The sequence below is a fragment of the Neopelma chrysocephalum genome, unplaced genomic scaffold (assembly GCF_003984885.1).
Source record: "Neopelma chrysocephalum unplaced genomic scaffold, ASM398488v2 Primary Assembly neopelma1_189, whole genome shotgun sequence".
NCBI classification, from domain to species: Eukaryota; Metazoa; Chordata; class Aves; order Passeriformes; family Pipridae; genus Neopelma; species Neopelma chrysocephalum.
In genome coordinates, this window is record NW_020897851.1 from 834,126 (window position 1) to 852,073 (window position 17,948).

Sequence of the window (17,948 nt, forward strand, 5' to 3'; positions counted from 1 at the left end):
ACCAGCACCCAGAGCCCCTCACCAGCACCCAGAGCCCCTCACCACCATCTAGAGCCCATCACCACCATCCCACTGAGCTCCTCTTCCCACGTCCCTCCTGGCACTGCTGCATTTGTTGCCTGTCACAGCCAGAGGTCCAAAGTGCTGTGACACCCCACGTTCTGCATAAACTTCCCTTCAGAAGCAGCTGTTGAGGGAGAGGTAAAAGAGCAGCGGTGATGCAGGGTATAAACTGCACATGCATAAACATGAGGTGATCTCCAGAGTCACGGGGCTCATTTTAATGTGATAAATACAGATGCACAAGTGTTTGCAGAGCACCATTCATGGCTGTGTTAATTTTGTGCATCACATCTTCCAGCTGTGGGATGTTGTGGAGCTCCATTGAGGCCAATGGCAGTTTTCACCAGCTGTGCATGTGATGCTCTGCTCAATTTTGCCTCATGAAAGGGAAAATACATGATATCACATCATTCCTTCTTGCCTGCAGCTGTTCCTCAGCTCTGCCTCCATCTCTCCCTCGCTTCATGTGGTTCCTGAAGGTGAACAGGTTGCTCTGCTCCCTTGGCTCCCGGTGCCTTGAGGGACCTCCCTCACTGGTGCCTTGAGGGACCAAACCTCGGGAATGCTGAGCAGAAGGAACTCCCAGCATCAGCAGCCTTTCCATGGAGCAGGGATCTTGCCATATTTAGTGCTTTGCAGAAATGGGTTCTGTTCCTTTTATCTTCAGAGCTCTCTGGGGTTAGAGACATCTCTTTCATCTCGACAGAGCTCCCTGGCCCTGTGTGGGGCAGCTGGAAAACCTCACCCAGAGCTGCAGGTCAGAGCTGCCAGCAAGATCCCCAGCACTGGGAGAGTCAAACATGGACAGAAAGGTTGGGAAAATACAAGGCTGCCCAGGGAGCCCCATTAGTTTGATCTCTCAGAGCTTAAGCCAAGTTGTAGGTGCTGCAATGAACCAGCCAAGCCCATCCAGTGCCAGAGAGCCCAAGTTGTCTTGTCAGTTTGTTGGAGAAAAGCTGTTCCAAATTTTGATATGTATGTCCTCCAGGTACCATTCACATTTCCAGGGTACCTGTATTTTTCCTGCTGAAGGAATTGCAGGAAGAAAACTATCAAGTTTGTTTTGAAAGTATTTTAGAATCTGAGTTAAAGTGGCTTTATTTGCACTTGATTTTCTTCTGCCTTCATTTCAAGCTATAAATAAGCCCAGCTCTACCCACCCATGGCAGGCATAACAGGTGGAGTCTACTGTAACAGTTCTGCTATCAGGAGAGAAAACAAATCACACCTGACTTACCTCAGGTGTAAATTCACTTCAGGCTGTATGTACACGTTTTCTTTGATTCACAGCTACATCTAATATCCCAAACATTGAACACTGACAGCAATTTACACCAACTTTGCACACGTAAAACTTCCAAAGGACACTTGGTGCAGAGAACTGAGATCCTTTTGCAGTGGCTGAAAACTAAATTAGCGCTGAACTGACACTGGCCAGTTCAGCAAAGGTTAAGAGCAGGGCAGGTGAGGACTGGACAGGGTGTTTGAGTCACTGGAACTGTCTGTTGGTGTGTTTGCCTCGGGATCAGTCCAGTCACAGACACAGAACTGTTCCTCCCCTCTCTGTTTTGGCAATGTCTGTATTTTGGAAAGCAGACCCTGGTCCAAGCTGTGCAGGTCCTTCTGCAGGTCTCTCGTTGCTCACAGTTCACTGTGGGCTCCTCTCCCTCGCTCAAGGCCAGGGAAGGAGCTGCTGCTGCTCTGGGGTGCTTTTCATCAGGGTACTGAGAGACTGAGCTGGTAGAGACCTTTGCAAAAATAAAAATATTTCTATATCTGCTTGCTCCTGCATGAGCCTAATAACATGGCCCTTAGAAAGTAATTTGGATTAATTAGAATGTCCAGGCACTTTTGCGATAAAGACACGCCGAGTAATTATCCAGTGTCCAGAATAATCTGTTGGGCTTGTGAAGTTTAAGTCTGAAAATTATTCTCCCCTAAGTATTCGTCTTTCTAGCTGTATTTCTGTTATTAAATTTGTTTTCCCACAAGTTAGATAAGAAGAAATGTAATTATTTAGCTGGCAAGCTTAATGTTGAGGTGAAGAAAACCAGTGAAGGTAAAAGTGTGATTGCTTTGTGTTTTTCCTGTAATAATGCATAAATATTTATGCATATGTGGAATTACATGGTGATGATGCACTCTGTAAAAGGCCAGAGATGAAATATAAGGAAATAAAAGGTATAGATATTCACTGAAACTTCATTATGCCCTATAACTCTTGTATATGTGGTCGAAGAAATGTCAGATGCAGATTTCTCCCAGAATTACAATCCCCTCTCCCTTCCCTCTCTCCTCACCACATTTCCTCACTCTCCTTTCTGCCTCAGGTCTGTGTCCTGAAGGACCTTGCTTGGTGTCTGATGCTCAGAGGACACAACAGGCCTTTTTGCTCGTGATAACCTTTATTTTGGATTAAAGAAAATATGAAATCAAAGGCAGGCTAAACATAATCCCTCCGTGTCCCTGGTGGAACATCCCCATGCCCTGGGTCAGTGCACAGCCACACTTGTCTCTGGCAGAGTTGCCACTGCTGCAGCAGAGGTGATAACTTGGAATACAGAGCCACAAACAGGTTGGCAGGGGTTTGGTTCCAGAGGCAAACTCCAGTGTCCTGGGCTGTTCCTTCAGCACTAATGAACACCTGAAAATAGGTCCTGCAAGGGCTGTTCTTACCTGGAGCAAAATCTCCATTGATGTGACACTGGGAATATATTTATATCTTTGCTAAAATACCAGATAGGAATTCTCTGTTGTCCACGCTGTTTGTAAGGGTTGTGAGATAAAAACACACAGTTGTGCTCCTCCCCACACACTGTACTGTTCCCTTGCTGCAGGAAAGAGCTCTGTGCTGTGTGTACTGGGTGCCACCAAAACTTAAATGGCTCTGAAATGATCTTCTGGATTTCATAATGCAAAAGAAGATCATTTGTGCTAGTGGAAAAAAAAAAAAAAGAAAGAATGGATAATTTAGATTTTATCCTAGAGTTCATTTAGGCCAGCCCTTGTCTCTGGCCATTGTTGGAACCAGTTTAGAACAGGGAGGACTCACCTATGCATGGGATAATCAGCTCTGTGCATCCAGTCTCATCCTGGTTGATGTTGTTTTTAATCCACAGTTTTTCTCTTGCCTCAACCTTTTGATAAGGTGCCAATCCAAGCCAAGACAGCTGGAGCTCCAACAGGACTTCCAGTCAGGCACAGTGTGGGAGCAGGTCAAACCCACAGGGTTTTGGGTGATTTTTGACAAACGTTTAATTTCAGAAATACTGCCAGTATTACATGGAAGGAAATAAGGAAAGATGTGAGTTCCAGAAACCCTATTTAAAGACCATTTTACTGCAGCTGATCCTCTTGGGGTGTTTGTAGGGGATCCAGGGAGGGCAGCTAGAGGAGGTCACACCCTGCAAGACTTTCCCTTCATATGAACACTTGGAGACACGTTAACAAGAACAGACTCTTACTTTTGCAATATCTGATCAGTGAGAGTCATCCACAGGAACTCAGGTTTGCTCCTTATGGTGTTCAGCTGCTTGCCCAAAGTTTAACTGTACAGTGAAATTAGAAATTATTAGAAATATAGATAAATGTGCCCTGCCAAATTTTGGGTGTGTCCCTCTGCAAAGGCAAGGTCACAGGCTTGACTCCCCCGACTGTCAGACACTTGGCTATATTGAAAACTGAGGAATAAATATTCAAATCACAGCCCTGTTTTCCACAGCATAAACACGGATGCTCCCCTAGAAATGCAATTATGAGATCTGCTCCAACCCGAGCTTGAGAGCTTTCACTGAGCCTGATAACTCAGCTCTGAGGGCTGATTGTTTCCCCTCGTACCACTCTGCAATTTGTTCCTGCCGGGGTGGGTTTGTGTGTCTGTGTTTGTGTGTCTGTGTTTGTGTATTACTTTCAGAAAACTGTGCTGTGCTACTGAGCTCCTGTGTCTTGCAGCCTGTCTGCTGAATAAGTCGTTACTGGTGTTGTCTTTATCCGGCTACTTTCAAAATCAATGAGATTTATACTTGCAGATTAAAAACCTTTTAAAATATGCATAGACAATGTAAGGTTCAATTATGTGTTTGGGATGAATGGAGCAGTGTGTACACATAAATAAAACATAAAAGCTCCTTCGCTCTGTTTATCTTCTGGTTCTGATTTATTTTCAAAAGAATTAGAAGTGGTGAGTCCATATTTGGATGTGGGAGCTCCAGTCACTGCAAACATGTTTGTGTTTGTGCTTGGTGTCCATCCATCACTGCTCTGGCCTCTCAGGTGCTGGGAATGCAGGCAGGGGATGGGAATGGTACACGTGGAAGGAGATGAAAACAAATCCATTGTGTCCCAGAACTGAGCACAGGGCACGAATGGGCTCTGGTTCTCTGCTCAGCACTTTGAGTGGCTGGAATGACCCTTCTGAGAATGCCCTGATGGAAATCTGAGTGCCATAGGAATGGGAATACTTTTTGGCATCTAGAAGATCTTGACAGTGTGCTCACACTCCTGTCTCCCTGTGCTTCTGTGTGGATAGAATTGTTATAGAATCCCAGACTGGTTTGGGTTGGAAGGGATCTTAAACCTGGTCATGGCAGGGACACCTTCCACTATCCCAGGTTGCTCCAAGCCCCGTCCAACCTGGCCTTGGACACTTCCAGGGATCCAGGGGCAGCCACAGCTTCTCTGGGCAACCTGTGCCAGGGCCTCCCCACCCTCACAGGGAAGAATTTCTTCCCAATATTCCATATAAATCCACCATCTTTCAGCTTAAAGCCATTCCCCTTGTCGTGTCAAGGGCAGGGCTGTAGCATTTAATGGACAGACCTTGGTTTGCACCCATTGAAATGCTGTTGCCTGTTTTATCTGTTGGTTGTATCTCTTGTGCTTCCTTAGGCTGTGGTAGAAGTGAACAACCCCAAAGGTAGATCTGGGCTTAGCAGACACTCAGAGAACACAGAATGTCTCTTGAACTTGTTCACTGTCTCTCTTTCATACAATATCTTTGCAATTGTGCCTTAGACATTGGGGTGTGCCATGGGAGCAGAGTGTGACAGAATGTCCATGTGTGTTATTGGATTTGAATCCCAGCATGAGACTGAACGAGTATTGCTGCATAAGCAGCTTTGTTGTACCCTCTGATTACCAAAACGTGGCCATTAGAAGGGCTGGGGGGTCCCTGTGCTCCCATCACCTTTCGTGGGTTCAGCTCAAAATTACCTTGAAGCATCAGCTCCTAATAGAGCAGATCCTTTGAAGCTTTGTTAAGGTTTCAAACTGCCTCCAGCAAAGCCCCATCCATTAGTTTAATGTCACTCTCAGGCTCTCATCTAGCAGGGCTGGAGTTAAAATATGAAGAGCTGTGCATTCTTGCCCTGCAGTGGATGGGCCATCATCACTGATGTTCTGACTGATGTGCCCTGGGAGGAACATTGTGGTTAGTGTGGAACAGCCCGATGTGCTGTGCTGGTCAGAGCTCAGCCACAGGACCTGCAAACCAGGGCAGCTTCAGCCTGGTTTATGGGCGAGCTAAAACTCTTAACAGGTTAATATTTCACTTGAAAAATATGAACTGTGGAAGTTTCATCCTTGTAATGTGCCTTTGGCTTCAGTGCCAGTGATCCCTGTGGTGCAGTGGATAAATATTCCTGTTTGGGGATGGGAGCTGTGAGAGGTTCCCTGTGCCTGGATGTGTTTGTTGTGTCACCCAGGGAAAATTTGGGCTTCTGTCTGTGTGCCAGGGAGGATGGACCCCTCCTGCTTGGGGAGGGAGTCTGGGCTCTTGCTGCCTGAGCAGGGGAGAGCAGAGGAACCTCTGCCCTATACAAAGGGATGGGGAGGGGGTTGGAGTCTCCTGCACTCATCCCTGGCATCACTGTCCCCTGTCCATGGCACTGGGAGGGATCTGGTGGCTTCCAGGCAGCCTTCCCTCAACATAAAGGAGGATCTTTGCATGTCAAGTGCCTAGAAATAGTAATTAAAAATTATAAATTAGATTTTGACTTTAATATTGTTGACTCAAAATATGGATAAACCAAGGGAAATTAAAATGTGAGTAATATAAATACAAGTTAATTTTGCTTCTGAGAAGTGATCACTTGGAAAGGATCTTCTTCATGATTACATAAACACAGCTTTATTCCCAAAGAGGAATTTGCACACACAGATCAGACAAGTGCGTATCTAAAAGTCTTTTTCCATTGCAGTATAAATCCAAATGCTGATTTCTGGTCATTTTTTTTTCAAGGACTAGTTTCAAACAAAAGAAGTCCCAAGGTGGAACAATTTACTGGCGCAATCAGCAATTCAGCTGATGAGGGTTGGTCCTGCAAACACAAATAATACCTGCAAGCCAGAGGAACCTATTTTTGCTGTTGCTGTGGGTGTGCTGGAACACAACAGCGAAGGGACAGGAGGGAACACGACGTCTTTTGCTGCACAGAGGGACATATTTTTGTCTCTTAAAGGAGGAGGCTTTAATTTGTGTGAAGCTTTTGTGTCCGAGCTGCAGCAGGGACGGAGGGGTTTATTTAAGGAATTCTCTGAAGGCCACAGAGTGTGAGAGCAGCTCAATTCCACTCGGGCCTCACCTATTTCTGAGACAATTGTGCTGCACTGGCAGTGGGGCTGGAACCCTGCTCTGCATCCCCCCAAGGGCTCCTGTTCCTGTGCTGGCAGTGCCAGGGGAGCTGCTGGCACAGCTCGGTCCAGAGCCTTCACTGAGTTATATTTGAGCATCAGAAAGGTTTGGAATCAGTTCATCGAGGAACCTGATTGTAGAGGAGGCTTTTTGCCACTGGGGAGGAATCACAGAGTCCCAGACTGGTTTGGGTCATCCAGTTCCACCCACTGCCATGGGCAGGGACACCACTCCCACTATCCCAGGTTGCTCCAAGCCCCATCCAACCTGGCCTTGGACACTTCCAGGGATGGAAAGTGAAGCATTCCAGTAAAGAGTTTATTCTTAATAAACTATAAATGGCCAGTTCTTAACCCACAATATGAAAACAGGTGTTATGTCCTTGTTTATTAGGAGGACAGTATTATTTACAGCTTTATAAGGGGATAAGATCCTTTTTTTTTGTGCTGTGACTAATTTTCATTAAGTTTGTGGGTGCTGGTTTCAAGTCATCTGTCCAAGGACCTTTTAGCACTTAAAAGTGGTGAGATCACCTCCCATTTTTCATGTATAACAACCCAAGCTATGCCATAAACTCATCATTGTCACAAGCAGACCTTGTTCCAGGCCCAGGTCACTGAGATGAAACACAGGGACAGTTCATATTTATGGACACCTCTCATTTTACTGCATGTTTATGATTTTTTTCTTCCTGTTTTCTGTCTGAGCTGATAAAGTGCTCCCACGAGCCGTGTGGACAGTACTAATTGCTGTAATTATTGTTTCCTTAATTGCTACAATTATTTTTTTCTGCAGTACTTTCTCATTCTAGAAAAGGAAGCAGTAGAGACCTTGTAGATAAGGAAAATACTCCCAGCTTGCCAGTATCACTCAGGATGTCTTTTCCATTTAGTGCTATGACAGTTTTGGTGGGGGTGAACATTGATTTATGTGCCTGGAAATGGGCTCTTTCATGTGCTCTTTCCAGGTTTGAAATTAATTTTTAAAAAAATGTCTCCAATTAGGAGGCCACTTGTTTGAGAAAACCACGGCAACACTGGAGGTGTTTGTTTCAGTAATGGGTTCCATCCATTATAATAATGGGAATGAGGAGCTGGGAATTCTAAATGGGCCTTATTTCCAAGGCCTCATTAAGCAGCCCCCTGGCTCCTGCAGTTCCACGGCCCTTCCTGACACTCCTTCATTCTCCTGCCACTCTTCAATCCCCTGATCCTGGGGGATCCACAGGCACTGACCTGGCCCAGTTTGTGTTGGTGATTTGTCAAGAACATCAGTAGTTCTCCATGAGTATGGAATTGTGGCATCCCATGTGAAAACTCCCTCAGAAACTAGAACTTACAGGAGTTCTAGAACTTACACTTCGATTGTCACCTGTTGGCTGAAGTCCTAATTCTGGGCAGGGGATGTGAGATGGAGCTCACCCAGCTCGGGGAGGGGTGGTGGAATGAGCCAACAGAAACACAAGCAAGATTCATGTACATGAATCATTTATGGGCTTTATTTTCTTGATGTTGCTCTTGAAGATATTTCTGTTTTATCGAATGCGCTTTGTCTGCTCCAGGCTCAGCTCCTCAGTTGTGTTTGGTGTTGTTCACGTTTGTATTTCTGTACCTTGTGAAATATCCAGCCAGTCCTGGGTGACTGTGCTGGTCTCTAGCACATCATTAGGGATTCACAGGGGGGTAACACAGGAGAGGTGGGGATGGGAGCAAACAGGGCTGTGTTTGAACACTGGTGGCTTTAATAATTGGCAAACAGAGAAACTGAGGTGACCTGTAAATAGATTAATGGTTTGCAAATGCCCTTCCCTGGCTGTGCTGGTTTTGTTCACTGCTCAGAATTCGCTCTCGTGGTGTAACTTTTGCACTTAGCAACAGGTTTGCCATCTCCAGACACCTTCTAGTGCTGTACAAAGATACTTCCTATTTCCCTTTAAAATTGGTTTACATGGAAACTTACTTTGTTGTTTTGCCTCATTTTGTCATTGTCAACATTTGATTCTGGAGTATCAAAACCAAGGTGAAGTGCACTGCGTGTCAGATGTCACCCTGAGACATAATAAGGAGGGATTATCAAAGTGCTTTGGAAGGATTTGTTCTCATCATTGCCTAAGTGTTGGGAACACTGTTCCCATGTCTTTTAAGAGCCCTAGAGCAAGAATTGCAGTAATATTTGTTTTCATCTGCACCTTTCAGGGCAGAAAAAGAGCACGTGCTGCTTGACTGACACCTTGGTTTGACGCCAGTTGATGCTTGACTGGCACTGATTTGGCAGAGTTTGGTTTTTGGAAGGGCTGGAAGGGAGGGGACCCAAAGGCAGAGGTGATTTTGGTTCCATACACCCCGTGTCTGTGAGTGCTGCAGGGCAGTGAGACCCAGGGCCATCCCACCAGCCCGGGGAGCTCAGTCCTGAGGAACGGTGGGAACTCCAGTTCCAGCCTAGTGGGAATCAGCAGGAAGATCCATTCTGCTGACTCTGCAAGCTTTCAGCCATGATCTGCTCTGATTTTGCATCTTGAGTAAAGTTTTCATAGGATCCCAGCATGGTTTGGCTTGGAAGGGATCTTAAAGATCACCTGGTTCCACCCCCTGCCATGGGCAGGAACACCTTCCACTGGATATCTGGATTTCTAGAACTTCCTGCCAGACTTTCTTCTTGTTCAGAAGGCCAAGTGCAAGTGAAAGGAGTGTGGAGGGGTTTTGCCCAGAGAAAACAGCCAGTTAAAAACTTCAGGTAGCTGAGCCCGAGACAATGAACCCTCGTCTCTGCAGTTTGCAGGAGGCTGGAGCTCTTTGTCCTGCAGTTTGAGACGTGGATGGGGAACAAAGAGTTGCTGCACCAACTGCTGGTTAAATCCTGAGGTGATAAACCCGAGCCCCCAACAGGTTCAAGGCTGTCATTCATCCATCAGTTCACTCAGGGAGCTCCAGGAATGTCCCTTTGGCAGAGCTGGGTTGTCTCCAGGGTTTGCAGTTTGGGTGGCCTGACCCTGCCCTGCCCAACCCCACAGGCTCCAGAGGCTCTGTCAGACCAGGGGGGGCTTTTCCTGTTGTCAGGAAACCATATCCATAAAACTTAATAGGAAATGGAAAGTAAAAATGCAGCAAACTGTGAACTTAATAGTGCCCTGGTGGGAGCTCATTAATATCTCAATAGGTGCTCTCCTGCATTATCTTAATTGCCGAGGCCCTCAGGGAAATTGCCTCTCCTCAAGTTCTCTGGCTGCTGTCGTGGTGAGGGGGGTTCAGGTGCTCCATTTTATTAACTTTTTAATAAGTTACTGAGGAGATGGAGCCGAAGTCAATCCCATTTGAAGCGGCACAGTAGCAATAATTATTTGCTGTTTTCGGTGCTTTGTGGGGTCCTTGGCCATGGCAGGGACTCTGCAGCAGAGCTGGGGGGAGGTGGGCAGCAAACCCAGGGCTTCTGGCAGCTCTTGAAGCTCCAGAAAGAGTTGGTTTGTCCTCTGGCCCTGGGGCTCTTGTGTATTCCCAGCTGAGACACTTGGCTGTCACCAGGAACTCACCAGGTCTTGTTTTGCTGGGAAAGAAGGTTCTGCTGGGCAGGGAGAGCAGGAGGATGATGATGTGGGATGAGGAGATAACACAACATGAACTTGAAATGAAAAATTGGAACAGCAAGTTTGTATCTCAGTTGGGTTCTGCTCTGAAATACCCTGTTCCAAAACTGTTGTTGGGAGATGTTTGATGCTGGAAGGAGTGATTTAGGAGACCATCAGAGGGATGAGTTGGTCCTTGGTGCATTTCTGCTGTGGCTCTTGGTGCAGCTGCTCATGAGCAGGACCTGCTTTTCAAGCAAGACAACAAGTGGGATCCAGAGACAGCTCTTCATTAGCAGAAGAAAATGAAATAAATGAAGAATAATGTTCAATGTTAAAAATAAATTAACATTAATTAATCACTGACTAAAGCAATGCTCCCAGCATTAATCACTCACCCTCACTGTAAGCAGAACGTCAGCCAGGCAAAGCACATGGAAAACTCCTGAGTGGGATGTTTGCCATGGTCCTGAAAACCCAGAGACTGCAGGAAAACCTTCCTCCCACAACAGAGATCTGCTCCCTCCTCTGCCAACCCCGGGGGTCCCTCAGGGAGCTCCAGTTCTCTGTGTCCTGCTGAGGGGGGGAGGCAAAGGGGCAGCTCTGAGCACAGGCTGGGTAAGGGCCAGGGGGATTGGGGTCCCCTGGGCTTTAGGGGTCACAGCCCTTCTGCCAGAATGTTGGAGGCATTTGGAAACCAGGCTGGGATTCCTGAGAGCTTTGGGAGGTTTCAGACACGTTTCAGAACAGAAAACAGGAAACCTGTGATGAGAGAAGCAGCTGCCTCCTTTAAGCTCCGGTTTTGAATGTGAGATATTGGTAACAAAGAGCATATTGATTTTATCAAAAATGAAAGAAAAATACCTCAGTGAAGAGACGGAAAATATTTATCAATTTAATTAAAAAACAACCAACCAAAAAAAAAAAAAAAACAACCATAAAACAACCTCATTAAAACCCTCTTGTTCTCCCTGGAGTTGTGACATTGGCCAGCTTGGGATTGGGTCTTGATGAACTGGGTCAATCCATTTTTGTTTTCAAGGGCACTTCAGCTTTGACAGGGGCTGAAGGAGCAGATTTGGGAGCTCCCCTGGTGAGCAGCCTTGGGGGATGACTTTGGCTGTTGGGAAGAGATGTCAGAGAGGGGGTCTGGCCCCTGGGGTTTGACTGCAGGGAAGAGGATGTTGTGTTTTTCCAACTAAAGTCACCCTCAATAAAAACACACCAGTAATGTGGAGGATCCTAAAACACAGGACAAAGGCTCCAGCTGAGTCTGGGGGAGGTTTGTCCACTGGATGTGAAGGTTAAAAAAGGAGGAGAAGAAAGGCTGAGGTGATGGATTTTAGCTGATGCAAACAAGTGTTCAGTTTGGACATTTGGGATGCTGTGCAGGAAGGGAAAATGTCTTTTGTAGGTGTCTGGAACATGCTCTGACACACAAAGTGCAACTCTGATGGCTGCAGTTCACATCCATTGAAAGACTTTTCTCTCTGTATTCAAAAGAAATGGGAGGAAAACTCTTCATACATATAACTTTATGTTCCTTTTATGTATTGTGTCAGAAGCATTGGTAAAACCCCCAATATATGCTTTTTATACTCCAGCCTGAAGTAGTTCATAATTTATGAACAGTGGAAAAAGGCTTAAAATCCAAAAAGTCTCCTAAGGAATATGAGCAATGCAGTCAATTCTGAAGCAGCTTTGGTTTTTGTAAAAGTGCAGAATATGCTCCTTTTGATTTTTAGCTGAAAAAAATGTTGTTGGCAAGTTGGAATACAAAGAGTTGCCACAGATAAAAATTGATATTTCATTCTTTTTTTTATTTATAACTGAAAAAAGCAGCACTTGGCTCTGTCAGTATGGGGGGGGGACTGTAGGTGTGCACTGGTTGCTTGGCTAATTAATAGTGGGTTAAACAGGTTAAGTGTTCCACCTAAATGTCACCAGTCTTACAACAGCAGTTGTAGGCATGGACAAATTAGGAATTTAACTTTTTTTGGAGTGCCCAGCATTTTCTGTGCACCCACAGCAGTTGGTGTCAGCTGAAAATCATCCCTCGGGTAGATTAAAAATGAAGAACCCTGATCCCAGAATCCCAGACTGGTTTGGGTTTGGAGGGACTTTAAAGCCCTGCCACGGGCAGGGACACCTTCCACCAGCCCAGGGTGCTCCAAGCCCCGTCCAACCTGGCCTTGGACACTTCCAGGGGTGGAGCAGCCACAGCTTCTCTGGGATCCTGTGCCAGGGCCTCAGGACTGATCAGTTGGTGTAATCACTCTCTCTGTCTCTGAGAGCTGCCCCAGCTTTGCTGCCCTGGGCACAGTGCTGAGTGAGTCCCTCCAACCCCATGGTCAGCACCCTCTGGGCTCCTCCAGCAGCTTCAGTTGGAACTTCTTTAATCTTCTGTGACTGGAGCACTCTAAAGTCTTGCTGTCCACGAGCCCCAGATGTAAAATAAATCTGGCAAGGCTTTTGGAGACAACTGCTGCCTTGCACTGCAGACCTAAGGCAGCCCAGCTTTCAGCCTGCTCAGCTCCTGTGCAGCTGCAGAGCAGGGACATGGCCCTGCCCAGTGACATCTCCATCCACATCTCCAGCAGGGACAGCCCCAGCTCTGCTCACTGCCAGCAGTGCCCTGGCAGCCAGGGGGGCCAGTCCTGCCCTGGGCACCAGCCCAGCATCACTGGGTGAGGGAGGGGATTGTCCCTCTGCTCTGCCCTGGGGCGGCCTCTCCTCCAGTCCTGGGAGCAGTTTGGGGTATCACAATAAAGGAAAGATCTAAAGCTGTTGGAGAGTGTCCAAAGGAGGGACACAGGGGTGGGGAAGGGTCTGAGGGGCCACACAAGGAGCAGCTGAGGGCACTTGGTGTGTCCAGCTGGAGAAGAGGAGACTGAGGTCAGAGCCCAGCAGGGTCTGCGGCTCCTCCCGAGGGGCAGCTCCAACCTCTGCTCTGGGGGAGCAGGGACAGGACCCAGGGAAGGGCTGGAGCTGGGACAGGGCAGGGTCAGGTTGGATCTCAGGGAAAGGTTCTTCCCCCAGAGGCTGGTTGGGCACTGCCCAGGCTCCCCAGGGCAGTGGGCACAGCCCCAAGGCTGCCAGAGCTCCAGGAGGGTTTGGACAATGCTCTGAGGGACAGGGTGGGATTGTTGGGGTGTCTGTGCAGGACCAGGAGTTGGACTGATTATCCTTATGGGTTCCTTCCAACTCAGGATATTCTGTGATTCTGTGAAAGTTGACTTGTTTGTTCAGGTTGAATACCAACAAGGGTTGGGGTAGTTAATCACTGTGAATGGTTTCATGCAAAGTTCCCTCTCTGTTCACTCTGCTGGGTCTGCAGCACCAATTTTGCTTTAAGTGGCTGATTTTCCTCTGCTGTAGGAGCTGCAAATGTCCACGTAACTGCACAGATATAATGTGTATCCTGGGGAAATTTGCTCTCCTGTGCTCCTGATCTCTGTGGAATCAAAGGTGCTGAGCCCTTTGCGGAGTTGATCCCGGGGAAATACAATGTTTATTTTTCTGAGAAGGCAGGAAAGCTAATAAATGCTTGTAGAGTGCTCTGCAGAGACAAAATATGAGAATGCAGAAGACGCTTGTGCTGAGGCATGAAGTGCTGACCTTTCCTCAGGCAGAAGGCTCAGATCATTATATACGATCATGTTTGTGTATATTGCAAAGCTGTTTGTTCCCTCTGTGGCATCTCAAGTGAGAGTTATGGCAGGTCCCTTAATTTAAGGAGCAGTCCCAGACTGTTACTCAAACAATTGCATAATGGGTCTGGGGATTAACATGCTGTCAGCTCAATAACTGCTCAGGGACTTTGGTATCAAGGAGAAAATAGTCCTGAACAATATTCTGGTCTCTCTGTTGCAAAAGTCACCGTCACACTCTGCTGGGAGGAGGAAGGCCATGGCTGGTGTGGCTGTGGGACAGAGGTGCCCACGCTCAGCAACCTTCACGGCTGTTCTCCATCAGAAAGAATAAAAAATAAACATATTTTTGCTTAAGTCAGGACCCTTCATTCTCCAGAAGTTGATGAAGAGTCTTCCTGACTTTCAGCCAGCGATGGCAGGTGGAGATTTAACCTTGGTTACACTCAGGGTCCCAAATCACATGATGCTGGTAAAACCAGGACACCAACAAAAGGACACAGTGATTGAAATGGTTTGTGTGCTGTGTTTGATTTAGGTTGCCTGAAGGGAAGACATTATGGATGTGCACATATACAGTTGCCTTCAATTGTTTAACCACTTTATTTGTGTAACTTGAAGTCAATGGAAAGATTCTTTCTTTGGCTTGTACCTTGTAAGGGAACTTGGTGGAGAAATAGAGCTGGAAACAGTGAAGGCAAAGCTCAGCTGGAGCCACCAGCTTTAGCTGACTGCTGCAAGTGCCGTGAGTGTTTGAACATGTATATTTATCAGAAATTATTTTTTTCTACAGATCCCACAAATCAGTTATGCCTCAACTGCACCAGAGTTGAGTGATGACAGGCGCTATGATTTCTTCTCACGTGTGGTTCCTCCAGATTCCTTCCAAGCACAAGCAATGGTGGACATTGTGAAAGCTTTGGGATGGAATTATGTATCCACTTTGGCATCTGAAGGGAATTATGGAGAAAAAGGAGTCGAGTCCTTCATGCAAATTTCCAGAGAGGCAGGTAGGCAACGCCCGTCCCCCCCCCAGACCATGCTGTGGAAGTGATGAATGTTGTTTTGTACCAAATGTGATATTATTTTTCTAGAACTTACATTTGATTCTAAGGTTGCTTCAGTCCTTTGCGATGCTCTGCAATGGCTCCCAGATACTCTCGTTCCTGAATTGCTTATGGAGCTTCAGAGTTTGAAACCTCAGTGGCTTTTGGTCATTTCTGGGGGAAATAGAGAACCCTGAGCCTTGTCAAGCTCCTGCTGTTGCCCTGGAGGGCATCCTGTGGTGTTGCTGTGGGTAGGGGGGAGATTGGAGAACGCTGAGCTTTCCTCTCTCCCCAGCTGGGGTCCTGTGCCCTGCTCGTGCCTGACACTCGTTTGTGTCACACTTTGTTCAGCTCTCACATCTCTGCCTCACTGGGGTTGCTTTGCTTTCAGTCTCTGGGCCAGTTCAGTTGAGACAATTCCTGATCTTCCCCTCCAGTTTTGCAGTTTGCTTTCCTCTTCTGCTACAGACCCTGGAAGGGAGTCTGTGCTGAAGGTGTGAGTGCTGTGTGCTCATACTCCCATCCCTGTAACTTATTCTTCAGGGTAAAGAGCTCTAAATTTTCCCCAGAGACACCAGAGTGTGGGAGGACTTTAGCTGGCTCTTTGGGGAATAGAGGTACAAATCCTTGGCAAGCTGATTTGCAATCCAGAATCGGGAGGGTTTGGGAATGGAAATGTTTCGAGTTGGATCCCGTGCTGGGAAGGAGAAATCAGCAGATGCTGTAATTCATTGTTGGTGATAAGTGCAAGGTTCCAGGAGGCTTCAGTGGTAGAGCCTGATGGGGAACACAACGTTGTTGTGCAAGAATAAGCTCTGTTGTATTCCCAGAATGAACACAGACCTCTCACCCTGTACCTGCCCTGGCATTGCCTCAAATAAAACCAGGGGATGGGGGTCAGTGCCCAGCCAGGGCAGGGCAGGAATTGCTCTGGAGCAGCCACTGGAGGTTTCCATCCCCATGGCTGTTCCAAGGCTGGCTCAGCAGCAGCTCTGCCTGCAGGAGAAGCACCAGCTCACTCCCAAACCGCCTCGGGAGCTGATGGATCCCTCCTGGCAGCTCATCCCAGAGCACGTGGAGGAGGTGCCTGTGCTTAAAAGAAAGGGGCTTTGGAGAGTGGGATCTGGAATTGTTTCCTTCTATTGATGTCACAGGAGGGACCTGCATTTGCATAAATATGTCTGTTCCTACGAATGCATATTTATGTGGTATTAAAGAAAATGGGGTTGGATTTAAGGCAGCAGGAAGTGACAAATGCCAGAGTTCATTATAATTTAAAATTGGCTTTATTTGCAAATATCCACTGTTGTAAAATCATACCCGAAATACGTTCTCTGTGTACTCCAGTGAAGAATATTGTCCCACTTTATAGACCTAATGGAGAATTCAATTTATTGTGTGAGCTGTTCATGTAGTCAACGTGTAATTCCACATCCTTCACAAAAAACAAAGCACAAACTTAACCCCACACCCTGCTGACAGCAGCTCTGCATGCAGGGGGATGTAGGTCGTGCCTAGGAGATGAAGGCACTAACAGGGATAGTGCATCAACTTCCAGAGGCTCTGGAACAGGAATAATCCGATCCCCGGCGCCGCTGCTGCTTCTTAGGGCTGTGCTGAACTCCTTGTGTCGCACAGATAAAGCTCAGGTGAAGTTCTGAGGGGATTTAATACCTGTCAACAAGTTCCCCGGGGTTGTAAAACCCTGGCAGTGTAAGAAGATCCTGTTGTCTGGAGGTTTAATGGAGCTGTGCTGCCTGGAGATGCAGGTCCTGACCTTGAATCCCTGTGGAAAAACGGCCCCTTGTTCCCTGGCTTTGGGGGTGGGTTGTGACCCTCTCCCAGGTGCTGCCTTGGGGGTTTGTGTTGCAATGTCCCTGCCTGGGGGAGAGGGTGTGGTGGGTGCCACATTTTTGGGGGTGTTTTCCCAGTTGCCTGAGGTGGCCGTGTCTCCCTGGGGACATTTTATGCCCAGAAGGGATTGAACAGGCTGCCAGGGGGTTGGAAGGAGCCTGCTGAAGGAGCAGTGAGCACCACTCATTTCCCTGCCTCGTGGCTGGGGGAGCTCTTTAGCAGCTCCTGGATCTCTGTTTGAAAACATCTGAGTGGTCAAGAGCTGCTGGGAACGTGTGAAGTGAACAGTGGTGTCAAGGGGGAGCAGAGGGGACAGGGGCTTTCATAAACTGGAGAAGTGTCCCTGAGATCATCTGCACTTCAAATGTTAAATGTATTTAAAAGGGTCCAAAAGCACGTGGCCTGAGTGAGGTGCTTTACTGTGCAGTATCATTCCAAAGCAGGGTGACATGAGCTGTGCTCCTGAGGCACTGCCAGGGTGGGAGGGAGGGATGGGGTGATGATCCTGCTGCTGCCATGAGAGTGCATTAATGGGGTGCTTGGGGTGTCAGCCAGGGCCACCACTGATTGGAAAACTCGGGCCAGAAGCAACAGAAATGCAACAGGAGAAGGAATTTTTGTCCTGAGAGAGTCCAGTTCTTGAAAGAGTTGGGCTGGGGATTATTTCCCTCTTCTTCCCAGCTTGCAGGGTGTACTCAGCATGCCCTGAAGGAATAAGGGGAGGATGGAGGGCAGGAGAGGGGTTTAGGGGGTGATTTACCTCATTTTCCAGTGACCTAAGACTTGTGATGTCCATCAGGAGTTGTGCTGTTGCTGTCACAACCCCCTGACAGGAGGGGAGAGCTGGGGGGGGGTCGGGCTGTGCTCCCAGGGAACAAGGGGCAGGAGGAGAGGGAACGGCCTCAAGGGGCACCAGGGGAGGGTCAGGTGGGATGTTCATGAAAATCTCTTCACAGAAAGTGTTGTCCAGCCCTGGCACAGCTGCTCAGGGCAGTGTGGAGTGACCAGCCCTGAAAGTGTCCAAAAACATTTGGATATGGCACTTGGGGCCATGAGGAGCAGAGCTGGGAGAGGTGTTGGAGCAGAGCTGGGACAGGCGTTGGAGCAGAGCTGGTTCAGGTGTTGGAGCAGAGCTGGGACAGGGG

The 17,948-nt window shown here is 47.6% G+C and overlaps 1 protein-coding gene across 6 annotated transcripts in view; it reads left to right on the plus strand.

Moving 5' to 3' along the window:
* The window catches only part of GRM7 (glutamate metabotropic receptor 7), a 220,307-nt gene that overhangs the window by 69,594 nt on the left and 132,765 nt on the right, over positions 1-17,948 (plus strand). For all 6 annotated transcript variants that reach the window (XM_027702625.1, XM_027702626.1, XM_027702627.1 and 3 more), the window contains exon 2: positions 14,697-14,913. In XM_027702625.1, coding sequence (XP_027558426.1) covers positions 14,697-14,913 — 217 coding nt within the window. The remainder of the gene's footprint in view (positions 1-14,696; positions 14,914-17,948) is intronic.